This window comes from Pleurodeles waltl, chromosome 10, assembly GCF_031143425.1.
Source record: "Pleurodeles waltl isolate 20211129_DDA chromosome 10, aPleWal1.hap1.20221129, whole genome shotgun sequence".
NCBI lineage: Eukaryota > Metazoa > Chordata > Amphibia > Caudata > Salamandridae > Pleurodeles > Pleurodeles waltl.
In genome coordinates, this window is record NC_090449.1 from 80061545 (window position 1) to 80084389 (window position 22845).

Genomic DNA, 22845 nt, shown 5'->3' on the forward strand with positions numbered 1-22845 from the left:
TAGAGCGGAAAGACCACTCTAGATGACTGATTGCTTGTTGCAAGCTGGACTTTGAACAGCTGAGAAGGAAGCTTGAAACAAGAGAGGGATAGTCTCCCCAGTTCCGGGCATAAAGGCTATGGTAGGCCAACATTCCCCTGTCTTGAGTTAGAACATAGTTTTGTCAGAGAAAGCGGCCATGGATCATCACAAATGAGGAGCAGCAGTTAGGGATGACGCAGAAGTAACATATGGGTTTGTTGTTGGTGTTTCACCCTTTGCATTTGTGATGCAGGAGGAAATGTGCATTGCAGCTGGAACATGCAACTCAGGGAGAGAGTTTATCCCAGTATCACCTAGATGGAACACTTGGGAGCAGATCTTGTGACACAGCTCACTCTTCTTGGGGCCAAAAAGATTCACCTCAAGACACCTTTACATGTGAAGGAACATTACTGCCACCATTTGGTGCAGTTGCCTTTCTTGGTTTTCTGAGTAGAGGCTTCCGAGAAAGTCCGCTGTGGTGTTCTCCTTCAGCCACTAGATGAGCTGCTAACAGAACAATGTAAATCTATGGCCAAATGTAGATGTTTTGTGTCAAAGTTAATACAAACCTACTCCACCTTGAAACAGCAGTTGTATGGTCTGTGAGAAATTGAACAAGTCTCTCCGGCAAAAGGAAGAAGGACTCTCAACACTAATCTGATGACCCATAACTATAAAATATAGATTTGAACGGTCACCTGCTGCGCCAACTAAAGTTCCTTATAAATGATAGGCCCGCCTCCTAGGTATAATCAAATAATAGGATAGCCCTTATTGATTCAGCTGTACACAACAGGCAAGATGAAGTTTTGTGTCACCCTCTCAACCTACATGTCGAACATAATCTGGTGGCAAGTCTCTGAGAGGGGCTGGGTTGCTCAGCCATAACAGTCTTGTTGGTCCGAGTTGCCATCATCAGTATTGCCATGGTCACCAGCATTTGAGGGGGTGTTTTGGTCCAAAATATGTCTGGGCAATCCAGAAGATGGAGTCACAAATTCTTCAGGAGGAGTTTTTTGAGGAGGCAAAAGAGGTACTGGCGACACTTGAGGTTCTGTCACTGATGTTCCTCGGAGGAAGGAGCAGGGCATGAAGGCGGTATTACATAGAACTCCTCCATTTACATCTTCAAGCAGTTTCTTTAAAGTCACGGGTACCCGAAACATTTATGCATCTGGATCTGATAGCATTTCCATCTCATCATTTGATGATTCTTGGTAGCCATTTGCATCTTCTTAATGGATATTAGGGTTACGAGATCCTTCTGTGTGGGAGGCAGCTTCAAGCATGTCATCATTTGCATACATATAATGTTTACTGACTTCACCATCGAAGAATCAACCAAAAGCTGTGCAGGTGGCTCTAGACATTTTGTATTACAACCTGAAAAAGTGGAAGTGTGGAAGGAGCCGGTGTGTTGTGTACTGCTAAATCCATTATGTGTTACATGTGAAGTAGACAATGAATTTATCAATGGTATTGGAGTTGATGCAGTAGTTGCAAGGACACAGACTGCCTTTGAACTTACAGTTGGAAGATGTTGTGGTTTCAATGACTGTCTTCATCGAAGACAGTACCTTACTCTTTGTAAATAACGGTCTCTTACTCATCTAAGGGATTCTACTCAATGCCTAGATCTTCAGCGTCACTGGCATGCCGGCCCTCATTGATGTGATGGTAGTCATTAACACTGTCTTCATTAACAGTTTCATTGTCAACAGTATTGAAATAACATTCACTGGTGCAATCATTGACACATCTTGCCCTTGCTATTAGAGATTTAACTAGTGCTGATGGGCTTTATGAAAGTGCCTTGACTGTCGATTCCTCTGCTGTAATCTCACCAAGACCAGAAATCTGTACCTTCAAAGCAGGCACAGGGAATCTCCTTGACTGGACTTCCACAAGCCCTGTTGGAAGCACCTGCCAGAAGATCTTTTGTGCAGGCCATCCCCAATGTGCACTTCCTTGCTTTTGCAGCCTCCTCTTCAATGACTTTCCAGGAAATTAAATCCAGCACTTAGAAACTGCACCAGCCAACCCTTCGTCTTATAGGGTTTTATTACTGATTGCCCCAAAGGTGTCACATTTGCTAGGTATTTCCAGGATTGTGGGGGACAAAATACACGTGTGTGAGTGTTGGGGGTCTTCAGAAAAGATCCCCCACACACGGTTCATGGTTTGAAGAGACTTCTTGGAAGAAAAGCTTCAGACCTGGTTGTCAAGCCAAATCAAAACTTTCACCTCAACTTTTAAGTACAGAGAGGATCAGACATTGCCTTTTTTCTGTATCAGAAGTGAGATGGAGGCCTTTCCAGAGACTAAAGATCAAAGGTCAATCTGAGTAAAAAATGAGTACAGCTCACAAAATGCATTGTTGCCGGATACCATGCATAGAAAATCTGACATCTGGCGTGTCTGAGGAGGGTTGGAACTCTGGGTCTCGTCACCTGACTGATAAAACTTCAGGTCATAAAATAAGGTGGTTGGGCTACTGGTGGTCTGTAGGAAGTTGGCTCTGTATGCACTATTTCAAAGTAAGGAATAGTATGCACAGAGTCCAAGGGTTCCCCTTAGAGGTAAGATAGTGGCAAAAAGAGATAATACTAATGCTCTATTTTGTGGTAGTGTGGTCGAGCAGTAGGCTTATCCAAGGAGTAGTGTTAAGCATTTGTTGTACATACACACAGGCAATAAATGAGGAATACACACTCAGAGACAAATCCAGCCAATAGGTTTTGTTTTAGAAAAATATCTTTACTTAGTTTATTTTAAGAACCACAGGTTCAAATTCTACATGTAATATCTCATTTGAAAGGTATTGCAGGTAAGTACTTTAGGAACTGTGAATCATTACATTAGCATGTATACTTTTTTCATAAAACACAATAAGCTGTTTTAAAAGTGGACACAGTGCAATTTTCACAGTTCCTGGGGGAGGTAAAGTAATGTTAGTTTTAACAGGTAAGTAAGTCACTTACAGGTTTCAGTTTTTGGTCCAAGGTAGCCCACCGTTGGGGGTTCAGAGCAACCCCAAAGTTATCACACCAGCAGCTCAGGGCCGGTCAGGTGCAAAGGTCAAAGAGGTGCCCAAAACACATAGGCTTCAATGGAGAGAAGGGGGTGCCCCGGTTCCAGTCTGCCAGCAGGTAAGTACCCGCGTCTTCGGAGGGCAGACCAGGGGGGTTTTGTAGGGCACCGGGGGGGACACAGGTCAGCACAAAAAGTACACCCTCAGCAGCGCGGGGGCGGCCGGGTGCAGTGTGCAAACACACGTCGGGTTTGTAATGGTTTCCTATGAGAGATCAAGGGATCTCTTCAGCGTTGCAGGCAGGCAAGGGGGGGGCTCCTCGGGGTAGCCACCACCTAGGCAAGGGAGATGGCCTCCTGGGGGTCACTCCTGCACAGGAGTTCCGTTTCTTTAGGTGCTGGGGGCTGCGGGTGCAGGGTCTTTTCCAGCCGTCGGGAAATGGAGTTTCAGGCAGTCGCGGTCAGGGGGAGCCTCGGGATTCCCTCTGCAGGCGTCGCTGTGGGGGCTCAGGGGGGACAACTTTGGTTACTCACAGTCGTAGAGTCGCCGGAGGGTCCTCCCTGAAGCGTTGTTTCTCCACCAGTCGAGTCGGGGTCGCCGGGTGCAGTGTTGCAAGTCTCACGCTTCTTGCGGGGAGTTGCAGGGGTCTTTAAATCTGCTACTTGAAACAAAGTTGCAGTTCTTTTGGAGCAGTGCCGCTGTCCTCAGGAGTTTCTAGTCTTTCTTGAAGCGGGGCAGTCCTCAGAGGATTCAGAGGTCGCTGGTCCCTTGGAAAGCGTCGCTGGAGCAGGTTTCTTTGGAAGGCAGGAGACAGGCCGGTAAGTCTGGAGCCAAAGCAGTTGGTGTCTTCTGTTCTTCCTCTGCAGGGGTTTTTCAGCTCAGCAGTCCTTCTTCTTCAGGTAAGTTGCAGGAATCTAAATCTTTAGGTTCAGGGAAGCCCTTAAATACTAAATTTAAGGGCGTGTTTAGGTTTGGGGGGTTAGTAGCCAATGGCTACTAGCCCTGAGGGTGGGTACACCCTCTTTGTGCCTCCTCCCAAGGGGAGGGGGTCACATCCCTAATCCTATTGGGGGGATCCTCCATCTGCAAGATGGAGGATTTCTAAAAGTTAGAGTCACCTCAGCTCAGGACACCTTAGGGGCTGTCCTGACTGGCCAGTGACTCCTCCTTGTTGTTTTCTTTGTTTCCCCCGGCCTTGCCGCCAAAAGTGGGGGCCGTGGCCGGAGGGGGCGGGCAACTCCACTAGCTGGAGTGTCCTGCGGTGCTGTGACAAAGGGGTGAGCCTTTGAGGCTCACCGCCAGGTGTTACAGCTCCTGCCTGGGGGAGGTGTTAGCATCTCCACCCAGTGCAGGCTTTGTTACTGGCCTCAGAGTGACAAAGGCACTCTCCCCATGGGGCCAGCAACATGTCTCTAGTGTGGCAGGCTGCTGGAACCAGTCAGCCTACACAGATAGTTGGTTAAGGTTTCAGGGGGCCCTCTAAGGTGCCCTCTGGGGTGTAGTTTACAATAAAATGTACACTGGCATCAGTGTGCATTTATTGTGCTGAGAAGTTTGATACCAAACTTCCCAGTTTTCAGTGTAGCCATTATGGTGCTGTGGAGTTCGTGTAAAACAGACTCCCAGACCATATACTCTTATGGCTACCCTGCACTTACAATGTCTAAGGTATTGCTTAGACACTGTAGGGGCACAGTGCTCATGCACTGGTGCCCTCACCTATGGTATAGTGCACCCTGCCTTAGGGCTGTAAGGCCTACTAGAGGGGTGACTTATCTATACCTGCATAGGCAGTGAGAGGCTGGCATGGCACCCTGAGGGGAGTGCCATGTCGACTTACTCGTTTTGTTCTCACCAGCACACACAAGCTGGCAAGCAGTGTGTCTGTGCTGAGTGAGGGGTCTCCAGGGTGGCATAAGACATGCTGCAGCCCTTAGAGACCTTCCTTGGCATCAGGGCCCTTGGTACCAGGGGTACCACTTACAAGGGACTTATCTGGATGCCAGGGTGTGCCAATTGTGGAATCAAAAGTACAGGTTAGGGGAAGAACACTGGTGCTGGGGCCTGGTTAGCAGGCCTCAGCACACTTTCAATTCAAAACATAGCATCAGCAAAGGCAAAAAGTCAGGGGGTAACCATGCCAAGGAGGCATTTCCTTACATGGTCCATATACATTTTTCCATTTTTTAATGTCAATTGCTGTATTGAAATACAAACCTGACGCCATGGAATACCTCGATCTTGTGAATCTTTGAAAGATCCAATGCTGGAAAAATAATATTACCTCTTTGTAAGGAATCATTTAAGTACCAGTATGTTACTTTTTGCAAGGCCATGAAATAGGACTTCTGACACCATACAGCATCACTTGGCACTTATGACTCTGAATTGCTAAAAATAAAAAATAAATTAACAATACAGATCCAGTCCAGCGCCCAGGGAAGAAGCTCAAGTTAAGCACCTGAAGTAGCTCATAAATATGAGAAACATAACAATGCTAAGTAAGAGCAGGCAAGAGACTCGACTTTCCTGGCAATGACTGCTATAAGTAGGTAAGTGAAACAACTCTGGAACATACAGAGACATCGGCAACCACGATATTTGGAGCTTAAGGACATACAAACAAGCCATTCTCAAGTCAGTCTTTTTTGGGCCTGTCCTCACGAACTAGAATGAGTTGAATGGTTAACCATGCACAAAGTCCTCTCTTATGCTGTTTGGAAAAGGCTTAACTTCTTAAAACAAATCTTACTAAATTACAGTTGCCTACATCTGTAAACTTGTCATTTATCAATACTAAGGAAACAATACATCAAAATTTCGACATGTTTGAAACACACATTTCTCATTTAATTGTATGTAGTGCTGATATCAGGCACAAACGGGTGTAGACCATGTTTGCCTTTTTTAAGGAATTATTGTGATAGTTTGATAATGTTATGTGATTTTTAAAAGCTTTAATAGCAGGATGGCTGTAAGAAGCAGAGAACTAAAAGGAGAAAGGTAGATTGTCTGAAAGCAGAGGGGTAAATCAGACTGAATCAGGTGTGTGCGACTGGTTACACCAATTTCATTGTCTCATCGTTGTAGGAGTTAGTTGAATGAGTGACAGTGCAAGTATCGTGACCAAACTGTTAATTTCCTAAAATGTTAAACCGTGCTCATCGGGTCAATGTATTGTGCTAAAGGAGACATAAATATGATATACTGATCAGTGATTTGTGCAGCGCATACTCGGCTATAAAGCACTAGCAAGCTATAAACATTGGAGGTGTTACAAACGCAGTGTGGAAGAAGGGAGAGGAGATGAATTTCGGGCACAGAAATCAAGGGTAGGGTATTTTTTGGGCTGAGAGCAGAAGAGGCACTGGAGTGTGGCTCACGAGGACAGCCCGGCACAGCTTAAGATGAGGGTCGGGGCAGCAAGGTGAGTGGCGGAAAAGTGAAGGGTGCTAGGGAGTTGCTGGAAGAAGGCACATGGAATGGGATGGGAGAGAGAACTCTTCCAGAGAGATCAGGAATCTAGATGGTTATTCTGTGGTTGCAGATACTTTTTTCAGGATCTTGCAAAGTGAAAAATGGATGGAGCCTGGTGGATCTTAACGGGATTAGTTACAAGCTCAAGACCCTATACAAAGCCTTGTGGGGTTAACAGGTCATAAATTATTAAGCTCAAAATAAATAAAACAAATTAACTGTAGTTCATTGGCCTTACTTTAAAGGTTTGTATGTGACTTCTGTAACTTCAATTCCAAACAATTCTCTGGCAGCATGCCTATAGATGTGCTCTAAATATCCACCGGATCCTCCGCCGGAATGGCTTAAAAGCTCTTCTTCAAACAGGTTGCTGAACCTACAGCAAATGAAAATAATTATAAATGGAATAGTTTTGTTGGTAAAGTTTGCCTTCTGTCACTTTACTAAAAACAATGTGTCTGATACAATCCGGGCCTGTGTCACTGGAGAGGTCAATAGTGATATACCATAAATGATGTGATTTAACACTTCCTGAGTGACGTAATATGTGAGGTCATAAGCAGTGCATGAGAGGGTGGCAGAAGATATACATAGAGCCTTGGATAGGTAATGATGCTCCTTCCCTCCCTCAACAATTGTAATCTACATCATACTACACTCTATGTATCTGCATATATGGTTTAAGTCATGACATTTTTTAACAAATGGTATTTAATTAAACACAGGACAGAATGAGCTATAGGGTCCACATCGGAGAAATGGATGATGTGGCTTCCACCCATGCCCAGCACAAGTAGTGCAGGGACATATGCGATAGTAAAATTTTATTGGTACCAGGGGAGACTGAAGACATCAAGAGCGCCCCCAGCGGGATGCATAGTGGCCGTAAAAGATCCCCGATTTATTTGGTGTGTACATACCAGCCATCCGTTACCTTTTCACAGAGGAACTCACCAATTTACATAAGAGCCTTAATGTGTTCAGCCAACCTAATGGAACCAGACACACTGCTTTCCCAAATATATAAAAGCACACCGACAATATTTCAGGTTTGCAGCTTTCACACCCGTCCCAATCAGGACACTGTTTAAATGTGTATGCCCTCGCGCCAACCCCAGCACATGCCATCTCTTCCCCTCTGTGATCATACCGAAATAATGGTTTTAAGTCTCTTGGGAAAGCGCACCCTCTCCTGCGCGCGCACATGCACCCTCTCTTGCGCGCGCTCTCGTTCTCTCTCTCGTTCTCTCTCTCGTTCTCTCTCTCGTTCTCTCTCTCACACTCTCACACTCTCTCACTCACACTCTCTCACTCACACTCTCTCACTCACACTCTCTCACTCACACTCTCTCACACTCACTCTCTCACACTCACTCACACTCTCTCACACTCTCACTCTCACACTCACTCACACTCACTCTCTCACTCACTCTCACTCACTCTCACTCACTCTCACTCACTCTCACTCACTCACTCACTCACTCACTCACTCACTCACTCTCACTCACTCACTCACACTCACTCTCACTCACTCACACTCTCTCACTCACACTCTCTCACTCACACTCTCTCACTCTCTCTCACTCTCTCTCACTCTCTCTCACTCTCTCTCACTCTCTCACTCTCTCACTCTCTCACTCCCCGCCCACCCCTCTGTTGGAAGGCCCCGGTGGACGTTCTTGATCAATACACTTCCACAAAAGGTGGAGCCAATAGATCCTTTTGCAACAGACAACACTAACCCTTCACCCCAAGCAGGCAGGGGCGCCACCATAGAGTGTATAGTAGTAGGCAGCTTCAGAAGGGCACTGGGGGTTAAGGGAGGGAGGGGAGGCACCAAGCTGCGCCACTTAGCTCCGACTGGCAGAAGCTTGGGATGTGAAGGTAGCAGGACCACTGCTTTAAAGGAAAGAGGCTGCCTTCTGTGCAGTGTATGGGAAGCCTCCTGTAAGTGACATGATACCATGTATAGCCAGTGAAAGAAGGGTAGCACCACGAAAAGATACAACTCTTAGTTGAAACTGTGAGAGACGCTTTCCTCTAGCAACGCTTGAAGAGGCCTAACCAAAAGTAAACAACAGCTCAATGGAGAGGATCTATGTCCCTCTATGTGTATTGAATTAGGCTCTTCACATTCGATCTCAAGTACGTGGCCCAGCTGGAACCCATCACTGCAAGTCCACACACCTGCAGTACAGCATGCAGCTCTCCCCATATTTAGATCAAGTAGTACATTGCGCTTCCCTGTAAAGATGACTATCAATCATACAAGAGGGACAAAAAACATATACATAGTCATGAGGCCTAAATACAGCTAAAGAAAAAACTATCAGACCTGCTGTCAAATGGAAAAGACAAACCAAGTGAAGAAAGTCCCCTGAGAAGTAACTTCACTGACAATTGCAGCTCTAACAGGAGGTCACAGACGTGGTGCCGATGTGAAGGGACTAGAGAAGCAGAACTTCTCCTGAGAAGCCAGTCATCTATATGGGGTAGAAGGAAGCGTCCAGCATACACAAATGTAAGGTTACCATGTCCACGACCATTTGAAAAACTGAAGTACAGGCGGTAATCCAAATATCAGTATCATGAACAGCTTGGGATTGTCTAGTGTAGCAAACCTGAGAAACTTTCAATGGCAGACTACATGAATGTGTAAGTCATTATTCAAGAGATCCAGGGACAGCAGCTACTCCTGATTTTCCAAGGAATGAAGCACTTGAGCACGACTACCCATTTTGGATAAGCTGGTGCAAAAATATGTTCCCATAGAGCAAGCCCAAGAAGGGTGAAAGCCTCATCACTTGGATCGCTCCTCCACCAAAACATTATTGCCTTAAACTGCTCCATGGTGCGGGATGGTGTTGGATTGACAGCCCATTAGTGGAGCAAGGTTTAGATCTGCTTCAAAAGGACTTCCAAGCGCAAAGATTATTAAGAAAATGTAGGGTACCAACAGCAGTGAGAAGATTCTCACTGAAAAAGCAATAGAATCCACTGATCAAAAATAGATTTCTGTGAACTTTCCAGAAAAAGACAGCAGGTGTTCCGCACCATCCTAAAGGAGAATCAAGCGAGAGAAAGGAAATCACATCCTAAGTGGACTGGTCTCAATACCGGTGGGTGAACAGAGTAGTTTGAGGCTCCCAGCGGCCACCACACTGCTCTTCGCAGGTCTGAAGTACTAGTGCTGCTATGGCGGCGAGAGCTACCTCAATGGATGTTGCTAAAACAGCCTTCCAAACTCCCTACATGATTGGTGTTACTGGTGGGCAGACAACATGACACCAAGTGCTCAGATTGTTGACATGCTAAAACTGCTACAAGTATTCGTCTGCCTCCACCACAAAAAGGTTTTCACCATGAAAATCGTGTGCAGCAGGTATGGCCTTGACATTACCCAAAAACTAATTGATGGGAACAGGTATATGATCCTGTAACCCACCACCTCATCCTAGGAGGTAATATACTATAAGCAACATTAATGAAGGACTATAAAACTCTTACATATAACTCCTTACCACTTGACAGGGGCAGCACTGAAGCTCCTTCCTGTGCAAAGTATGAGGTGGCAGAACTGCTTCTGTTTAATAACAAGCAGCCCACAACAAAAGCATTTGTGCCACAAGCATCCAGATTGCTCGACTCCAAGTAGGGTAGGTGGGCTAGGCCGCCATGGTAAGGTGCAACTGATAGAAACTACACTCTCCAAACTGTTTTGTTATGAAAGTAAGTAGGTCCAAAAGGGCAGAAAAAGAGTTTACAGGTCACTTGTCAGACTCTGGCTTAAAAATGATTTTGCCATCTAGGGACAAAAAAAAAAAAAAAAACAGCCAAGCAGAGTGCAAAGCTTTCTCTGTCCTAGCTAATGTCTGATACAAAAGAGGAGCATTTCTTTGACTTGGTTCAATAATCCAAAACCTGGTCGGTACCCCCAATTGCTAGTATTTTGCATGAAAACCATTAAGGAGGAGAATGTGGTCATTTTTAAAAGTGATGTTCTCATCCATGGAGTAAAAGCGTTTGTGGTCACCAAGTGAAGTCTTTATGTAGCAGTATCTTCTCACTGCTGAAGTATGGGCAGCTTCACCCCCAGATTTACCCTGGCACTGCCTAGAACAGGCTTCTCCAACCAGTAGTTTTGGGTCACTGGACATCCATTACTGCTCCGTTATGAATAAACAATCATGAAATGGTCCCGTGTAAAGCTGGGGAAAGGCTGGGCCGCCGAAACAATATATACAAAGAAGCAAGGCCTATCTTGCCATCTTCAAAATATTTTTTTTAACCAAAGGAACGAACTGCAACTGTCAGTTAGTCCTCACAAATGTCACTTTGTTGGGACACATTCTCAAGTACTCACTTTGGTGAATGCACATTATTTAATGTGTGAGGAGGGGCACAGGCTTGCAAACAAGCGCTCAGAATCGCAATGATACTAAAAAATGTGTGCTCTGTTCTGCGGTGTCAAACCGAAGTATATACACACACACACACAACCAAAGTGTACTCATTCAACGCCGTTATGCAATTCATTTGTTGCGGGATGACAGCTGCCGTCCCTTCCTTTGGTTCAAAAACCCTTTTGAAGATGGGGGAACAGGCCTCGCTCCACTATATCTAAAGGCCGCAAACCGCACAATGGTGCGGTAGTGGAGAAATCCGCTCCACAAGTGGAAGCAGAAATGGCTGCATTTTCCAGGTGCGGGCTACTCCAAACAAGGGAGGAGACACTTTTTCTATGTGCCAAGGTTAACAAGGATGAAAGCCTGCGATTACGGCTTAAGAGGCATAACCACCACTATTTAAGCTCTGCACGCTTGGTGTTTAGATATAGAAGAACCTTCATCTAGATATTGTATGAAAAGATCTCAAAGGCTCATATGTCTCTTCCCAGCGCAGTGAGGCAGTGAAGCCATGACTATTCCAGATTCTGTGAAATCTCTCAGACAGGCAAGAAACGCGGGTAGCCAGCAGAGGGCTCCACTGAACGAATTCCAGTGGGTAACAGGCTGGCACCCAATAGGCGCCCATGTTTAATCACACAGCAGCTGCAACGCCTTCTTTATTTAGTGTACCTTCAGAAAAATGGCACGTGGGAACGTCAAATAAACAAAAGAACACATATTTCATCGATGCACATCATTGTCATGTTCAGAAAGAAGTTAGAGAGCATCTCCTGCTTAATCGTTGGGGGTGGGGGGGGGTAAAGAATGGGTATTGGCTGTCCAAGGACACTCAGTGTGACCTGCTCTTCTGGCAAGTGAATCGGATGCCTCACAATGAACTAATGGTTGTCGGTTAGTGCAATGCATGAAAGACACCTGAACACTTTAGTACCAAACGTTAGAGATGAACACATTGCAATTGTGAAACGTTACAACGATTGGAATCAAATGTTTCGTATGTTTGGGTCATCCGTTACCAAATCCTGATAAATACAAATATGTGACAGAACAACTAGGCCCTAAACAACTATAGCCTAAACTGCTACTGCTAAACAACTAAAAAGTCTCTACAACTAAGTACTGAACAACTACTGTCTAAACAACGATTGTGCCTGAATAACAATTGCCTGAACAACTAATATATATTCTAAACAACTAATAAACCATAAAAACCAAAAAGAAAACCTTACCTTAAAATTAGTTGTTCAGGCAATTGTTATTCAGGCACAATTGTTGTTTAGACAGTAGTTGTTCAGTACTTAGTTGTAGAGACTTTTTAGTTGTTTAGCAGTAGTGGTTCAGGCAAGTAGTGGTTTAGACCTAGTTGTTCAGGATGTTTCCCAACAAATACAGAACAGTGTTAGCGCACAACTCGCAAGCCAGGAATGTGCATCACAGACAAAGACAATAGGGCTTAGGTTGAGCACTGCAGCGCGCAAGCGCTGCTTTTCGACGTGTTGGTATGTATCTGGGCTTTTAACAAAGCCCACCTCACGCCCATCACTACCACTCGTTTGTGGGCTTGCCCTTCAAAAAATCCTTTGATGACATTGGTAAATGGTTTACCTTTGTCCCTCCTTGGGGAGGTTTTGTTACCGCCTTGGCCATCGGCCCTGTTACAAGGCTAATTGCACTTTTGCCGATTAGTTTTACTGCGAACAAACTTTTTTTATTTTTGTGTGTCTCTTCAAGCGGATTCTCATCGCGGCCGTGGCACTGTGGATCGGCTCCCTTATGTGAAACTGTTTAACTTTTAATTTTCAATTTATGTGGCAAGAAAAGTCGGGTTAGGAGTTTACACAACGCTAATAGCTCTAACTTGAGCAGATGCGAGACCCATCGCATTGCAAATGCTTGTTTTAACGGTTGGGAATGCACTTCTAAGTTGACTGGCGAGTTTGATGTGCGACGAGTTAGTCAGTGAGGTTTAAGGTGAAAAGGAGTCACTTGGCGGGTTACTGGATGGGTGCATGAGTGCATTACTGCGTGGAAAGACCAATGTGTAAGTACATGACTAAATTCGTAGTGGTGTAATACAAATTTGACAAATGTAGAAATTTTCCCGGGTATCGAGTGAAGCTTTTTTTTTTTTTTTCTTTCTTTCTCCAAAGACCTATACTGTGGACCAGTATGAAAGCGCAGACAACTGTCTTCTCGTTTCATTGCGTGTCCGAAAGCAGCAGCGGGAGCCTGGTGGTGCTACCTGGGCGTGGTGCCCACTGAGTAGTCTTCGATCAGAGGTGGACGAGCCGACAAGCAGGAACGTTGAGGGAGAGCAGAGCCAGGAGAATGATGTGGCTGTACCAGCCCGTGCACGAGCCGAGCCATGAAATGCTTAGCATGAAAACCGTCAAACAAGCAAATACAACTATAATAAAGTCTCTTCAAAATAAAATAAAAATAAAAATGTAGGTCTAATTTGTAGAACGTTTAACCTTTATCATTGCATTAGGAAGCATTTATTTAATGTGATCATTTTTAAACATGAACGTTCATGGCCCTCTTCCCCCATGTCCTGAAGACAATCCCATTATAGTGACCCGCGGCGGGTCAGCGGTCACCTACACCCTCCACAGGGGGCTAGATCAGTGCTTGAAATGGAAACAAAAAAGCACAGGTACTCACCGAAATACCTTCCTACTTCTGGGAAGTGGCGGTACTCTAATTCAAAACACTGCACCTCTGCTGAGAAGTGCACGTACTCTCCCCAGTACCTGACAGTACCAGTCCATTTAAAAGCACTGAGCTAGATTCTTATACATGGAGCTACAGTATAGTCTGTTAAATCAAACGCAACATGGCATACAGCCTCGCACATTTCAAGGTGCTGCCACATCCAATATTGAAGAAAAAGGAGGTACAATGAAATAAAATATTTACTTAGGATCACACAATTTAGTCAAGCAAGGAAGCCGGGACGGATCACAGGTTTCCTGGTTTTACATTGCAAAAATCCATTACATGTGGGGTGTCTCTCTTTCTCATGTTTTACATAAAAAGTTAATATTTGGTCTTTAATTATTGGTACATAAGGTTAGAGCACGGGTGGCATGTAGCAGCACATGAAAGCTCGCCCATTTTGGGCTGGGTGTTCCAAGACCACCTTTAGCTGAGCCTGGCATCTATCAGGAACCCTCAGTAGCTCATGCACCATCATCTGTCAAAAGCAGCCAACCCCCAGCTGTAGTGGGTGCAGAGGGGGAAGCCTCACCTGGCACCCTTGGAGCAGCAGGTAGTGAGTCTTGCAATCGTGGTGGCCCAGTGGAGGGTCCAAAGAGAGGCTCTACTGGCTGAAGGCCGAGTCCTGCATACAAGTAGAGCCCAGTGACCATGTCTTAGTCATGCATCTTTTTTCTAGGAGTCCCTGCCTCCAAAGATGGGTTATATGTTGGCCAAGAAGGCGCTGTAGAAAAGAAGCCAGTGTTGTTCATTAATATTCATACTGCTTTTCAGGCTGCAGATGAAAGTATGTCCATCTTGTGTAAATCCGGATCTTGAGGGAAGGTGATCTGAGAGAAAAGCATAGTCCTTTGCGCGTGCTGGTGTAAAGGCCTTCTCCGTTTTAGGATACTGCATCATCATTGAATTCAATCGACATTTCATCATGATACAAAAGGTCTCCTCCTACTGTAAAAACCTCTAGCCTGACTCCCCCCAACTATACTACAGTTACCCAAGTGCCCTTATTTTCCGATTGTTAAGGCGAACAAAAATAAACTCTAACCAGTTGCACACCAGGTGTTAACGCATTCCAGTGGAAGTCTGCACAAACGTCCATAGGCGCTGGAATCAGGGGTGCTGAGGGCACTGCAGCACCCCCCCATAAATAATAATGCTGGAGTTCAGAAGGTGAATGACAAATAAAGAATCCTTCAAAAGTTACGTTTATCTTGTCACATTTCCTGTGTGTTCCAAAACAAAGGTCCAATATAAGGCGATATCTTCTGTGCGTTCAAAGACAAAAGCTCCAACATAAGGCCATATCTGCTGTGAGTTCAAAGACAAAAGCTCCAATTTAAGGCCATATCTTCTGTGCGTTCCAAGACAAAAGCTCCAACATAAGGCCATATCTTCTGTGCGTTCAAAGACAAAAGCTCCAACATAAGGCCATATCTTCTGTAGACAAAAGCTCCAACATAAGGCCATATCTTCTGTGTGTTCAAAGACAAAGGTCCAATATAAGGCCATATCTTCTGTAGACAAAAGCTCCAACATAAGGCCATATCTGCTGTGAGTTCAAAGACAAAAGCTCCAATTTAAGGCCATATCTTCTGTGCGTTCAAAGACAAAAGCTCCAATTTAAGGCCATATCTTCTGTGCGTTCAAAGACAAAAGCTCCAACATAAGGCCATATCTTCTGTAGACAAAAGCTCCAACATAAGGCCATATCTTCTGTGTGTTCAAAGACAAAGGTCCAATATAAGGCCATATCTTCTGTGCAAAGCTCCAATATAAGGCTATATCTTCTGTGCATTCAAAGACAAAGGTCCAATATAAGGCTATATCTTCTTGCGTTCAAAGACAAAGATCCAACATCAGGTTATATCTTCTGACAAATTGCTGTTTATTCCTAAACTGGAGTGAACTTTTATTTCTCAAACTACAAAGTGAGAGGATTTTGCAAAAGTGATCTGGGGAACAATCCTGCTGGGTTACAGGAAACAAAAATGCCAGTTTATTTTCTAACACAAAATAACATTTAAATATCGGGAAATTAAATATACACATATTTCAAATTATATCCGCAAGTAGGAAAGCACAAATGAAGCACTTTTTTTGTAATTCTCCAGTGTGATGGAAACAAAGATTTCAATAGGATCAAAACAAATCAAGACACTACTTGGTGATGTGCAAATGATAAGTATTCACTGAAACCTAATTTCCATACGTTATCGTTTTTTGAACTATATAGTTTTACAGGTAAAACTGCATGTCTATCCAAATTTAGCGCTCGTTTCAAAGGAAAATTTGTGCTGTCTGTGAATGAATGACAATGTGCTACCTCACCAGTGCTCTAAAATGCACCACCATTTACATACTACACCCTTACCGCTCTTCAGTAGACTGGATGTGGCACATCTGCGACACTAGTTTTTTTTTGTACGAAGCCTGGACTTTTCACAGATGAGTCCAGTGATATAATACTAATCGAAGCACCACCACTGCACACGTCTACACAGAGAACTTGTGGTACAACACATTTCCACCTTTTTATCTGTACTCTTTAAGCCAAGCCGTGAAATATTTGGGATGTAAATCGTGCAACAAACAACCTATTCAAAATGTTTAAAAAACAAGTGTATTCTTTAACATTCTAAAGTGTTTCGCCTTAGTTCATCATATTATCACTGCATTGAGATTTGTTTATTAAAAGTGATAGTTTCAAAACAGGCCCCAGTCCTGACAATACAATTAGTTAACTAAGAGACAAGTTAGATGTCATATGCACCCTGTATGTGCCATGGATTCTTATTATACATGGATCAACATTGTAGGCTATTAAATCTAACATGACAGATTTGTGTACAGTGCTCATTCTGTACTCACACATTTCAAGGTGTTCTCGTATGCAATAATGAAGACAAGCATTGGCAAATCCAAAAGGTCTCACCTAAGATACTGTTTGGCAATGATTTTTAGACATGCTGTAGAAGAACAGTGCGCTTACTGTGCGGTGAGGCCCAAATTTTTTAAAAAGCACTATTCCACAGGCCAGCTCTAATAAGTATATTTTTTTAAACAGTGGAATGTGTGGGGGATAAGGCAATAGAGAAAGAGGTGGGTGGGGTGAGAGGACAAGCAAGAGCCAATGAGGAAGCACACAGACAATACAGTGTGGGCCGGAGGGGCGGCAGACCCACACAGACATGGAGGGTGGGCAGGAGTCATCTGGCAGCAAGCTAATAACGGAAGGAGAGCAGCAGACAGGGCAGTAAGCTGAGTACAGAGGGTGAACAGGCGGGGTTCAGGAAGCAAGTTGACAATGGAGGGTCAGCAGGAGGAGCTGGGGAAGCAAGCTGGCAATATAAGGTGAGCAGGTGTGGCTGGGGAAGCAAGCTGAACAACAAAGGGTGGCCGGATTAACGGGACTGGGAAAGTATGACAATAGCTGCCAAGTTGGGATGGTGAAGCAATCAGACAACGGCGAGATGGGAAAACACACTGACCACGGAGGGCGGGCAAGCAATAGTGGCAAGGGAAGGTAGTCATGTAGGAAGCGAGAACTGCAACTGAGGGAGAGCAAAAACAGAAGTACATGACTGAGACAGCTGGAAAACCAACACAAATACGTAGAGGCTTCAACAAAAACTAAAAATTAGCACCTGAAAAAAGAGAAGTGCAAGGACACAAGAAATGCGTCCATGGTCCAGTGGAGGAACAAACACATGAAGAGAAAGGAAAGCCTATCAAAGCTGATGAATAAGAACCAAGCAAATGAGTGACAATGCAGCCAACCAATGGTAAGCCATGGGTGGCCTCTCAGCCCCCATTAAGCTAAAAATGTGTCTCGGAACCGACGGCGCTTGCGCTTAGAGAAGACATTAAAAAAAAAAAAAGAAAAAGGAGACACAGTGAAATAAAATATTTGCTTAGGATCACGCAGTTTGGTCAAACACAAAAAGTGAGACTGATCCCAGGTTTCCTGGTTTCATGTTGTGCAATTCTGCCATTAGAAGGGTATCTCTTTCACTCTTCTGTTTTATATCAAATTGAATTGGAATTGTGTAATTCTTGTCACATGAGGTTACAGCGTGGGTGGCAGGCAGAAGCCACAAGAAAGGTCATTTTTTTTTGGCCTCGAGAGTCCAAAAGGCCCTTGCGCTCTCAGCCAGGGTCAGGTTTCAGGCTAGAGCCTGGCTTATGATTTTAGTGGCTCACCTACCTCTACTTTGAAGGACTACCTCTCAAATCTACCATCCGTTGTCAGCCCTTTCAATGTTCCGTTTGGCAAATATTAGAAAATTTCCTGAAAATATTGGAAAATTTCTGCTTTAGAACCTGTGGAATGGATGCTTATCCAATGTAGGTCAGAAATTGTCACTGGTTTATAGCACACAAGTTTTTAAGTATCTATTTAGAGACTGAAGATCCCAGACCAAAGGGCGATGGGCAGTGGTTCTCAAAAGTCAGAAACTAGTAATTGTCACTTTAAAGCCAATATGTGCAAAACTCCATCTCATATTGGTGAGTAGTATCCGAAACATGTCAGTTAAGAAGTTTGCTCAATTTGGTGGAAATTTGCAAACGTAGGCTCACCACTACTTTGCCAGCAGAACAAACCATACGCGTCTGTCTTCTTGCAGCTAGCCATGCAACGTATGGCTGCTTTTTGTCAGTTAGTGCCCTCTATGTGTCACAATCACATCACAAATCTGTGTCCCAGCCTCACCAGGCTCAAGACCAAGCTGGCCACTCCAGAGAAGTCAGCCACGCAGACTGGTGTTAGTGTCAGAGTACATGAAAGAACTAGCCATGACCGTGGGGTAGTCAAGCGCTGGGGCCTGGCCTTGTGCAATCAGTGGATACATTCCTCAAACCATTAGGTACTTTTCCTTCAAGAAGACCTAACACCTAATGAAATAATTAGCTCTCCCAACCCTCCCTATAACGCATACAGCTCTGATAGAATAGTGCATGGGAGGTCTGACTGAGATGAGACGACCCAGATTTTTCTTACATTCACCCCAACTACTAATACGCGCTTCCCTCCTCACTGCTCACTAACCCTGCTCTTTCATCCACTTCCCCTTTCCTCTCATGATCCTTTTCTTCACAGGTAATCAGAGGCGCGATACCGGCTACCCACAAGGCCTCTAGTCAAGGTTTTGTAGAAGGCTCCTCTGTCATCCCCTTCATCTCTTACCCACGTAGCCTCTCAATTACCTGTTTTTCAGCTTTCTTGACCTACCCCTCGAAGGAAACTTCAGAATGTTTTATAATGATACATATATAAATAAATGATACTCGGCTGTGACTGCTGTGCATTTCCAGGGATGCAGTCTAAAGCTGTTAGGCACCTTTGAGAAATGCCACCGATATGCGATTGTTGGTCATAAATGTGAGATGCCTGTATTCCACTAATCTGACAGTTACCGGTCTGTGCTAAAGCAATGATCTCTGTCAGAAGCGCACTACCTATGCAATAATTGGTTGTGAGTCCTCAGCAAACATTCATAAAAACAAGCTAGCCTTCCGCTGATAAAAGGATTCAGCCCAACACAACTCACCAGGCAATGGAGAACCAAACAAACAAAAGCAACCAGCAAAAAAACCTCCCTCAGCTGTATGCATTCTCTCTGCTGGGCAGGTAGACCAAGAATGACAAACAAGAAGTTGAGTGCAGGTGTGGAAAGACGGCCCAGCACGTGCACCATATGCTCCTTCTCAACCATTGTTTTTTCTACACTTGCTTAATACATCACATGAATGGTACTCTGGGTACGAAACGTTAAAAATAACATTACCAATATACTGGCACCCAGAAATATTCAGTCTATTCCGAAATTTGGTCAAAAATTGCAAACATCATCAATAATGTTTTTTTTTTAAATTTGAAATAATGTGAACACCTGTATGTAATTTAATATATAATTAAGTCCAAAAACATACATCACTGTGATGCCTCATACCGTGCGACACTCTGCACTAGAGAGCATAGTGAAACTTAATTTAGGAGTTTCCATTTCAGAGATGATATAGTGAGCTTTGAGCCTGCAGTAGCAGTTTAATGTTTATAAGACGTTCAATGAGTACCAGGGCAGCAGAAGTGTAAATAAAGTGTATCTGAGTATTTTATACAACATTTACTTCAGTAGTAGATGGTGGGTAAGAAGCCCTTGTGTTCAGATGTAACAATTTTACCGTGCTGACATTCTGTAAGAAGCACCGTTAAGAGAAGGGATTTGGCTGCTCCCAAATGTTGATGCCCATGAGTACAGATTTTCATTAGGCAGAAATTGTGTGATGCATCTGAAACAAAAGAGTGCTTACACTTCAGGTTTTGCCTGGTGGAAATATTAAGCTCACCACAGCAGAACTCCGTTATGGCGACAGCCTTTGGCCAATGCTATAGGCCTAATCTGTCCATTATGAAAGGTTATGACAGAGGTTGTAGGGCTGACTTTATTTACTTTGAAAAATATGTGTTAAAGCCAAAAGGCCTTTAGAAGTGAACTGTCATGATACCGCGTTAAAGCTTCTAGACAAATGTTTTGTTACAGTGAATCTCACAAATTACCATTACTAGACAAAAGGCTTTTTGTTAATTACCTCCTTTGACAAACTATTGGGGGGAAGAAGATTTGCACTTTGACCATTTGTAGTTATGCCATTCTAGGAGGGGATGTATATTGTTTTGCCAAAGGTAATTCCTTCCATATTTGCATTTTTTACCAATAGTTGCCTTGTCGGAAAGCTTATGCAGCATACAGTAGATCTGACTTAGTAATGGTGATGAAGGATTCCCCATCTGCGGTACGCAGACACAAAATGGGTCAATTATGCAGTTTCTGAATCTACCTCCTGCAGATTGGAAAAAGGAAGGAATGACAAACAAATGCCCGGTAAAACAAGAATGCCTCATTCTCAGCATTAAGTAATGCAAGAACAATAATTGTTGCACTGCCCAGCACTATCAGGTGCCGGCCACTATAATTAACTTAATGGTAATTGTGTTAAGTTAATTAAAATGACTGGCCCCCAGCATGCTTCTCAAAGGAACTTCCCCACCAGGGGAGTTTGAGTCTGGTGCTGCCTGCCACTAAAACTCTGCAGACAGTCACTGCACACAGAATTCTGTGCTTGTGAAGTTGCTCAGTGCCCCGTGAGGGGATGGGCAAGGTATTTGCATCAATGAAATTAGTGTTAAGACAAATGCATTGCCCAGCCCCTCACAATACTTCCAAACCAACTCTACTTTTTTTCCCCTCTGTCCTTTCTGCGTGGAATTTTGTCCATCCCTAAAGGTGAAGACTTATGTGATAAAAGCAATAGGCCTGACTGATTCACTGGAAAAAGATGTCAGTCGCAATAGGTCTAATCTTTTTAGGTTGAGCACGGCAGCGCGAAAGCGCTGCTTTTCCAACGTGTTGGTATGTATCTGGGTTTTTAACCACGCCCACCGCACGCCCATCACTATTACTCGTTCATGGGCTTAACCTTCAAAATTGCTCTATTTTCGTTGGTAAATGCTTTATGTTTGTCCCTCCTTTGGGTGGTTTCGTTACTGCCTTGGACATTGCCTCTGTTACATGGTTAATTGCACTTTTGCCGATACGTTTGACTGCGAGCAAACTTTTTTCCCCTTTTGTGTGCTGCTTCACGCTGATGCTGTGGCGCTTTGAATCGGCTCGCTTATGTGAAACTATTACTTTTCATTTTCAATTACTGTGGCACGAAAAGTCCTGTTAGGAGTTTACAACGCTAATAGCTCTAACTCGAGCAAATGCGAGACCCATTGCATTGCAAATGCTTGTTTATTAAGAAAAGTTCTGACAAACACAGAAGGACAGATTTGAACTCTCACAGATTACAGAAGTTAACTAGGATTTTGGTGTTGAATACTTCCTTTGACAGATGCTGGGTACAGAATCTATGCACTGTGGTACTACTTGCTGTACCCTTTTGCAGGGCCGGGCAGTTGTAGCTCTCTGCTAGACCCATGTAACAACAAGCATTTTCAATGCAACGGGTCTGCATTTGTTCGAGTTAAAACTATTAGAGTTGTAAAGCAAAAATAAACGGAGAGCGATCGCGCTGGGTGGAAAATAAACAGATAAAGTGGTGCGGACTCCAGGCTCAAAACATCGACCCTTGTATGTTTTTGGTACTTTACCGGTGCTGTGTAGGAGGGATAAACACCGGAAAAGGCATGACGTATGCATGCCTTTCACAAATGAAAGCAAGCGGATTTTAAAAGGCAAGCCCACGAACCAATGTAAGTAACTGACGTGGCATGGGCGTGGTTTCAAGCCCAAAGAGAGATTACAGAATGGACGGAGCACTTTGTGCTCGCCCATAAAAAATAAACAGAAATTCTAGTTCATAGAGACCATCATTCTGTTTCTCTTTCATTCAAATGCACCCCTAGACAACCATACTACCTCCGCTACCTGAAAGCAAAAACAGGGTAGCATCTTCAAACTGTTATTCTTCCCTGTCGTGTTTAAGCATTGAAACAATCACATTTTACACAGTCTGCAAAATTCTCACTCAATGCATCTATCGGATTCAGTCATCATGAAGCCTTGTAAAGGTGCCCACAATTTATTTTTCCAAATGAGAGTCAATAAACTGCATGTCTGCTTGTTGTACCTCTCTATTCATCCAAGTGGAGACTAAATTGCTTTACAAGTGGCAGTGCAGTTTCCTTTTCATCTTTCTCAACGCCGGACATATTTGAAGAATAAAAAAAAATAGATTATGATCCCTCTCTAATTTAGACTATTACAAATTATCTTCCATTGATCTTTTTAGTGAATTGTCAAACCTTTGATGTTCTACCAATACCATTAAAAGGGTGTGAAACCTGCACACAATACTTCCAGAAGTACTAACAAGAACATTTTATTTTGTGTACATTTTTGCCTGCTAAAAATGACACTAAGTGCATTTGACCTTGTCATTTTGTTTATTTCAATTCTCCATGGCGGAATATCCTTCTCCTTGAAATAGTTTCACCTAAATGTTGACTGTGTTGCCACCCTTAAATCCGACCATGCGCATCTACAACTTCTCCAGCGTTAAGAAACAAGATGCAAAACGTTTGTGCTCACCAACCAGCCTCTAGATGTTTGGGTGCCCCATATAGACTTTTCACAATTCTGGCAGACGTTTCTATGCAAGTAAATCCTATTGAAGAGGGCA

General features: G+C 43.9%; 1 protein-coding gene across 1 annotated transcript in view; it reads right to left on the bottom strand.

Annotated features, from left to right (window-relative positions):
* Positions 1-22845, bottom strand: part of CIAO3 (cytosolic iron-sulfur assembly component 3) — a 124239-nt gene that overhangs the window by 5486 nt on the left and 95908 nt on the right. Inside the window, exon 9 of the mRNA XM_069209807.1 lies at positions 6771-6908. Within this exon, the coding sequence (XP_069065908.1) occupies positions 6771-6908 (138 nt within the window). The remainder of the gene's footprint in view (positions 1-6770; positions 6909-22845) is intronic.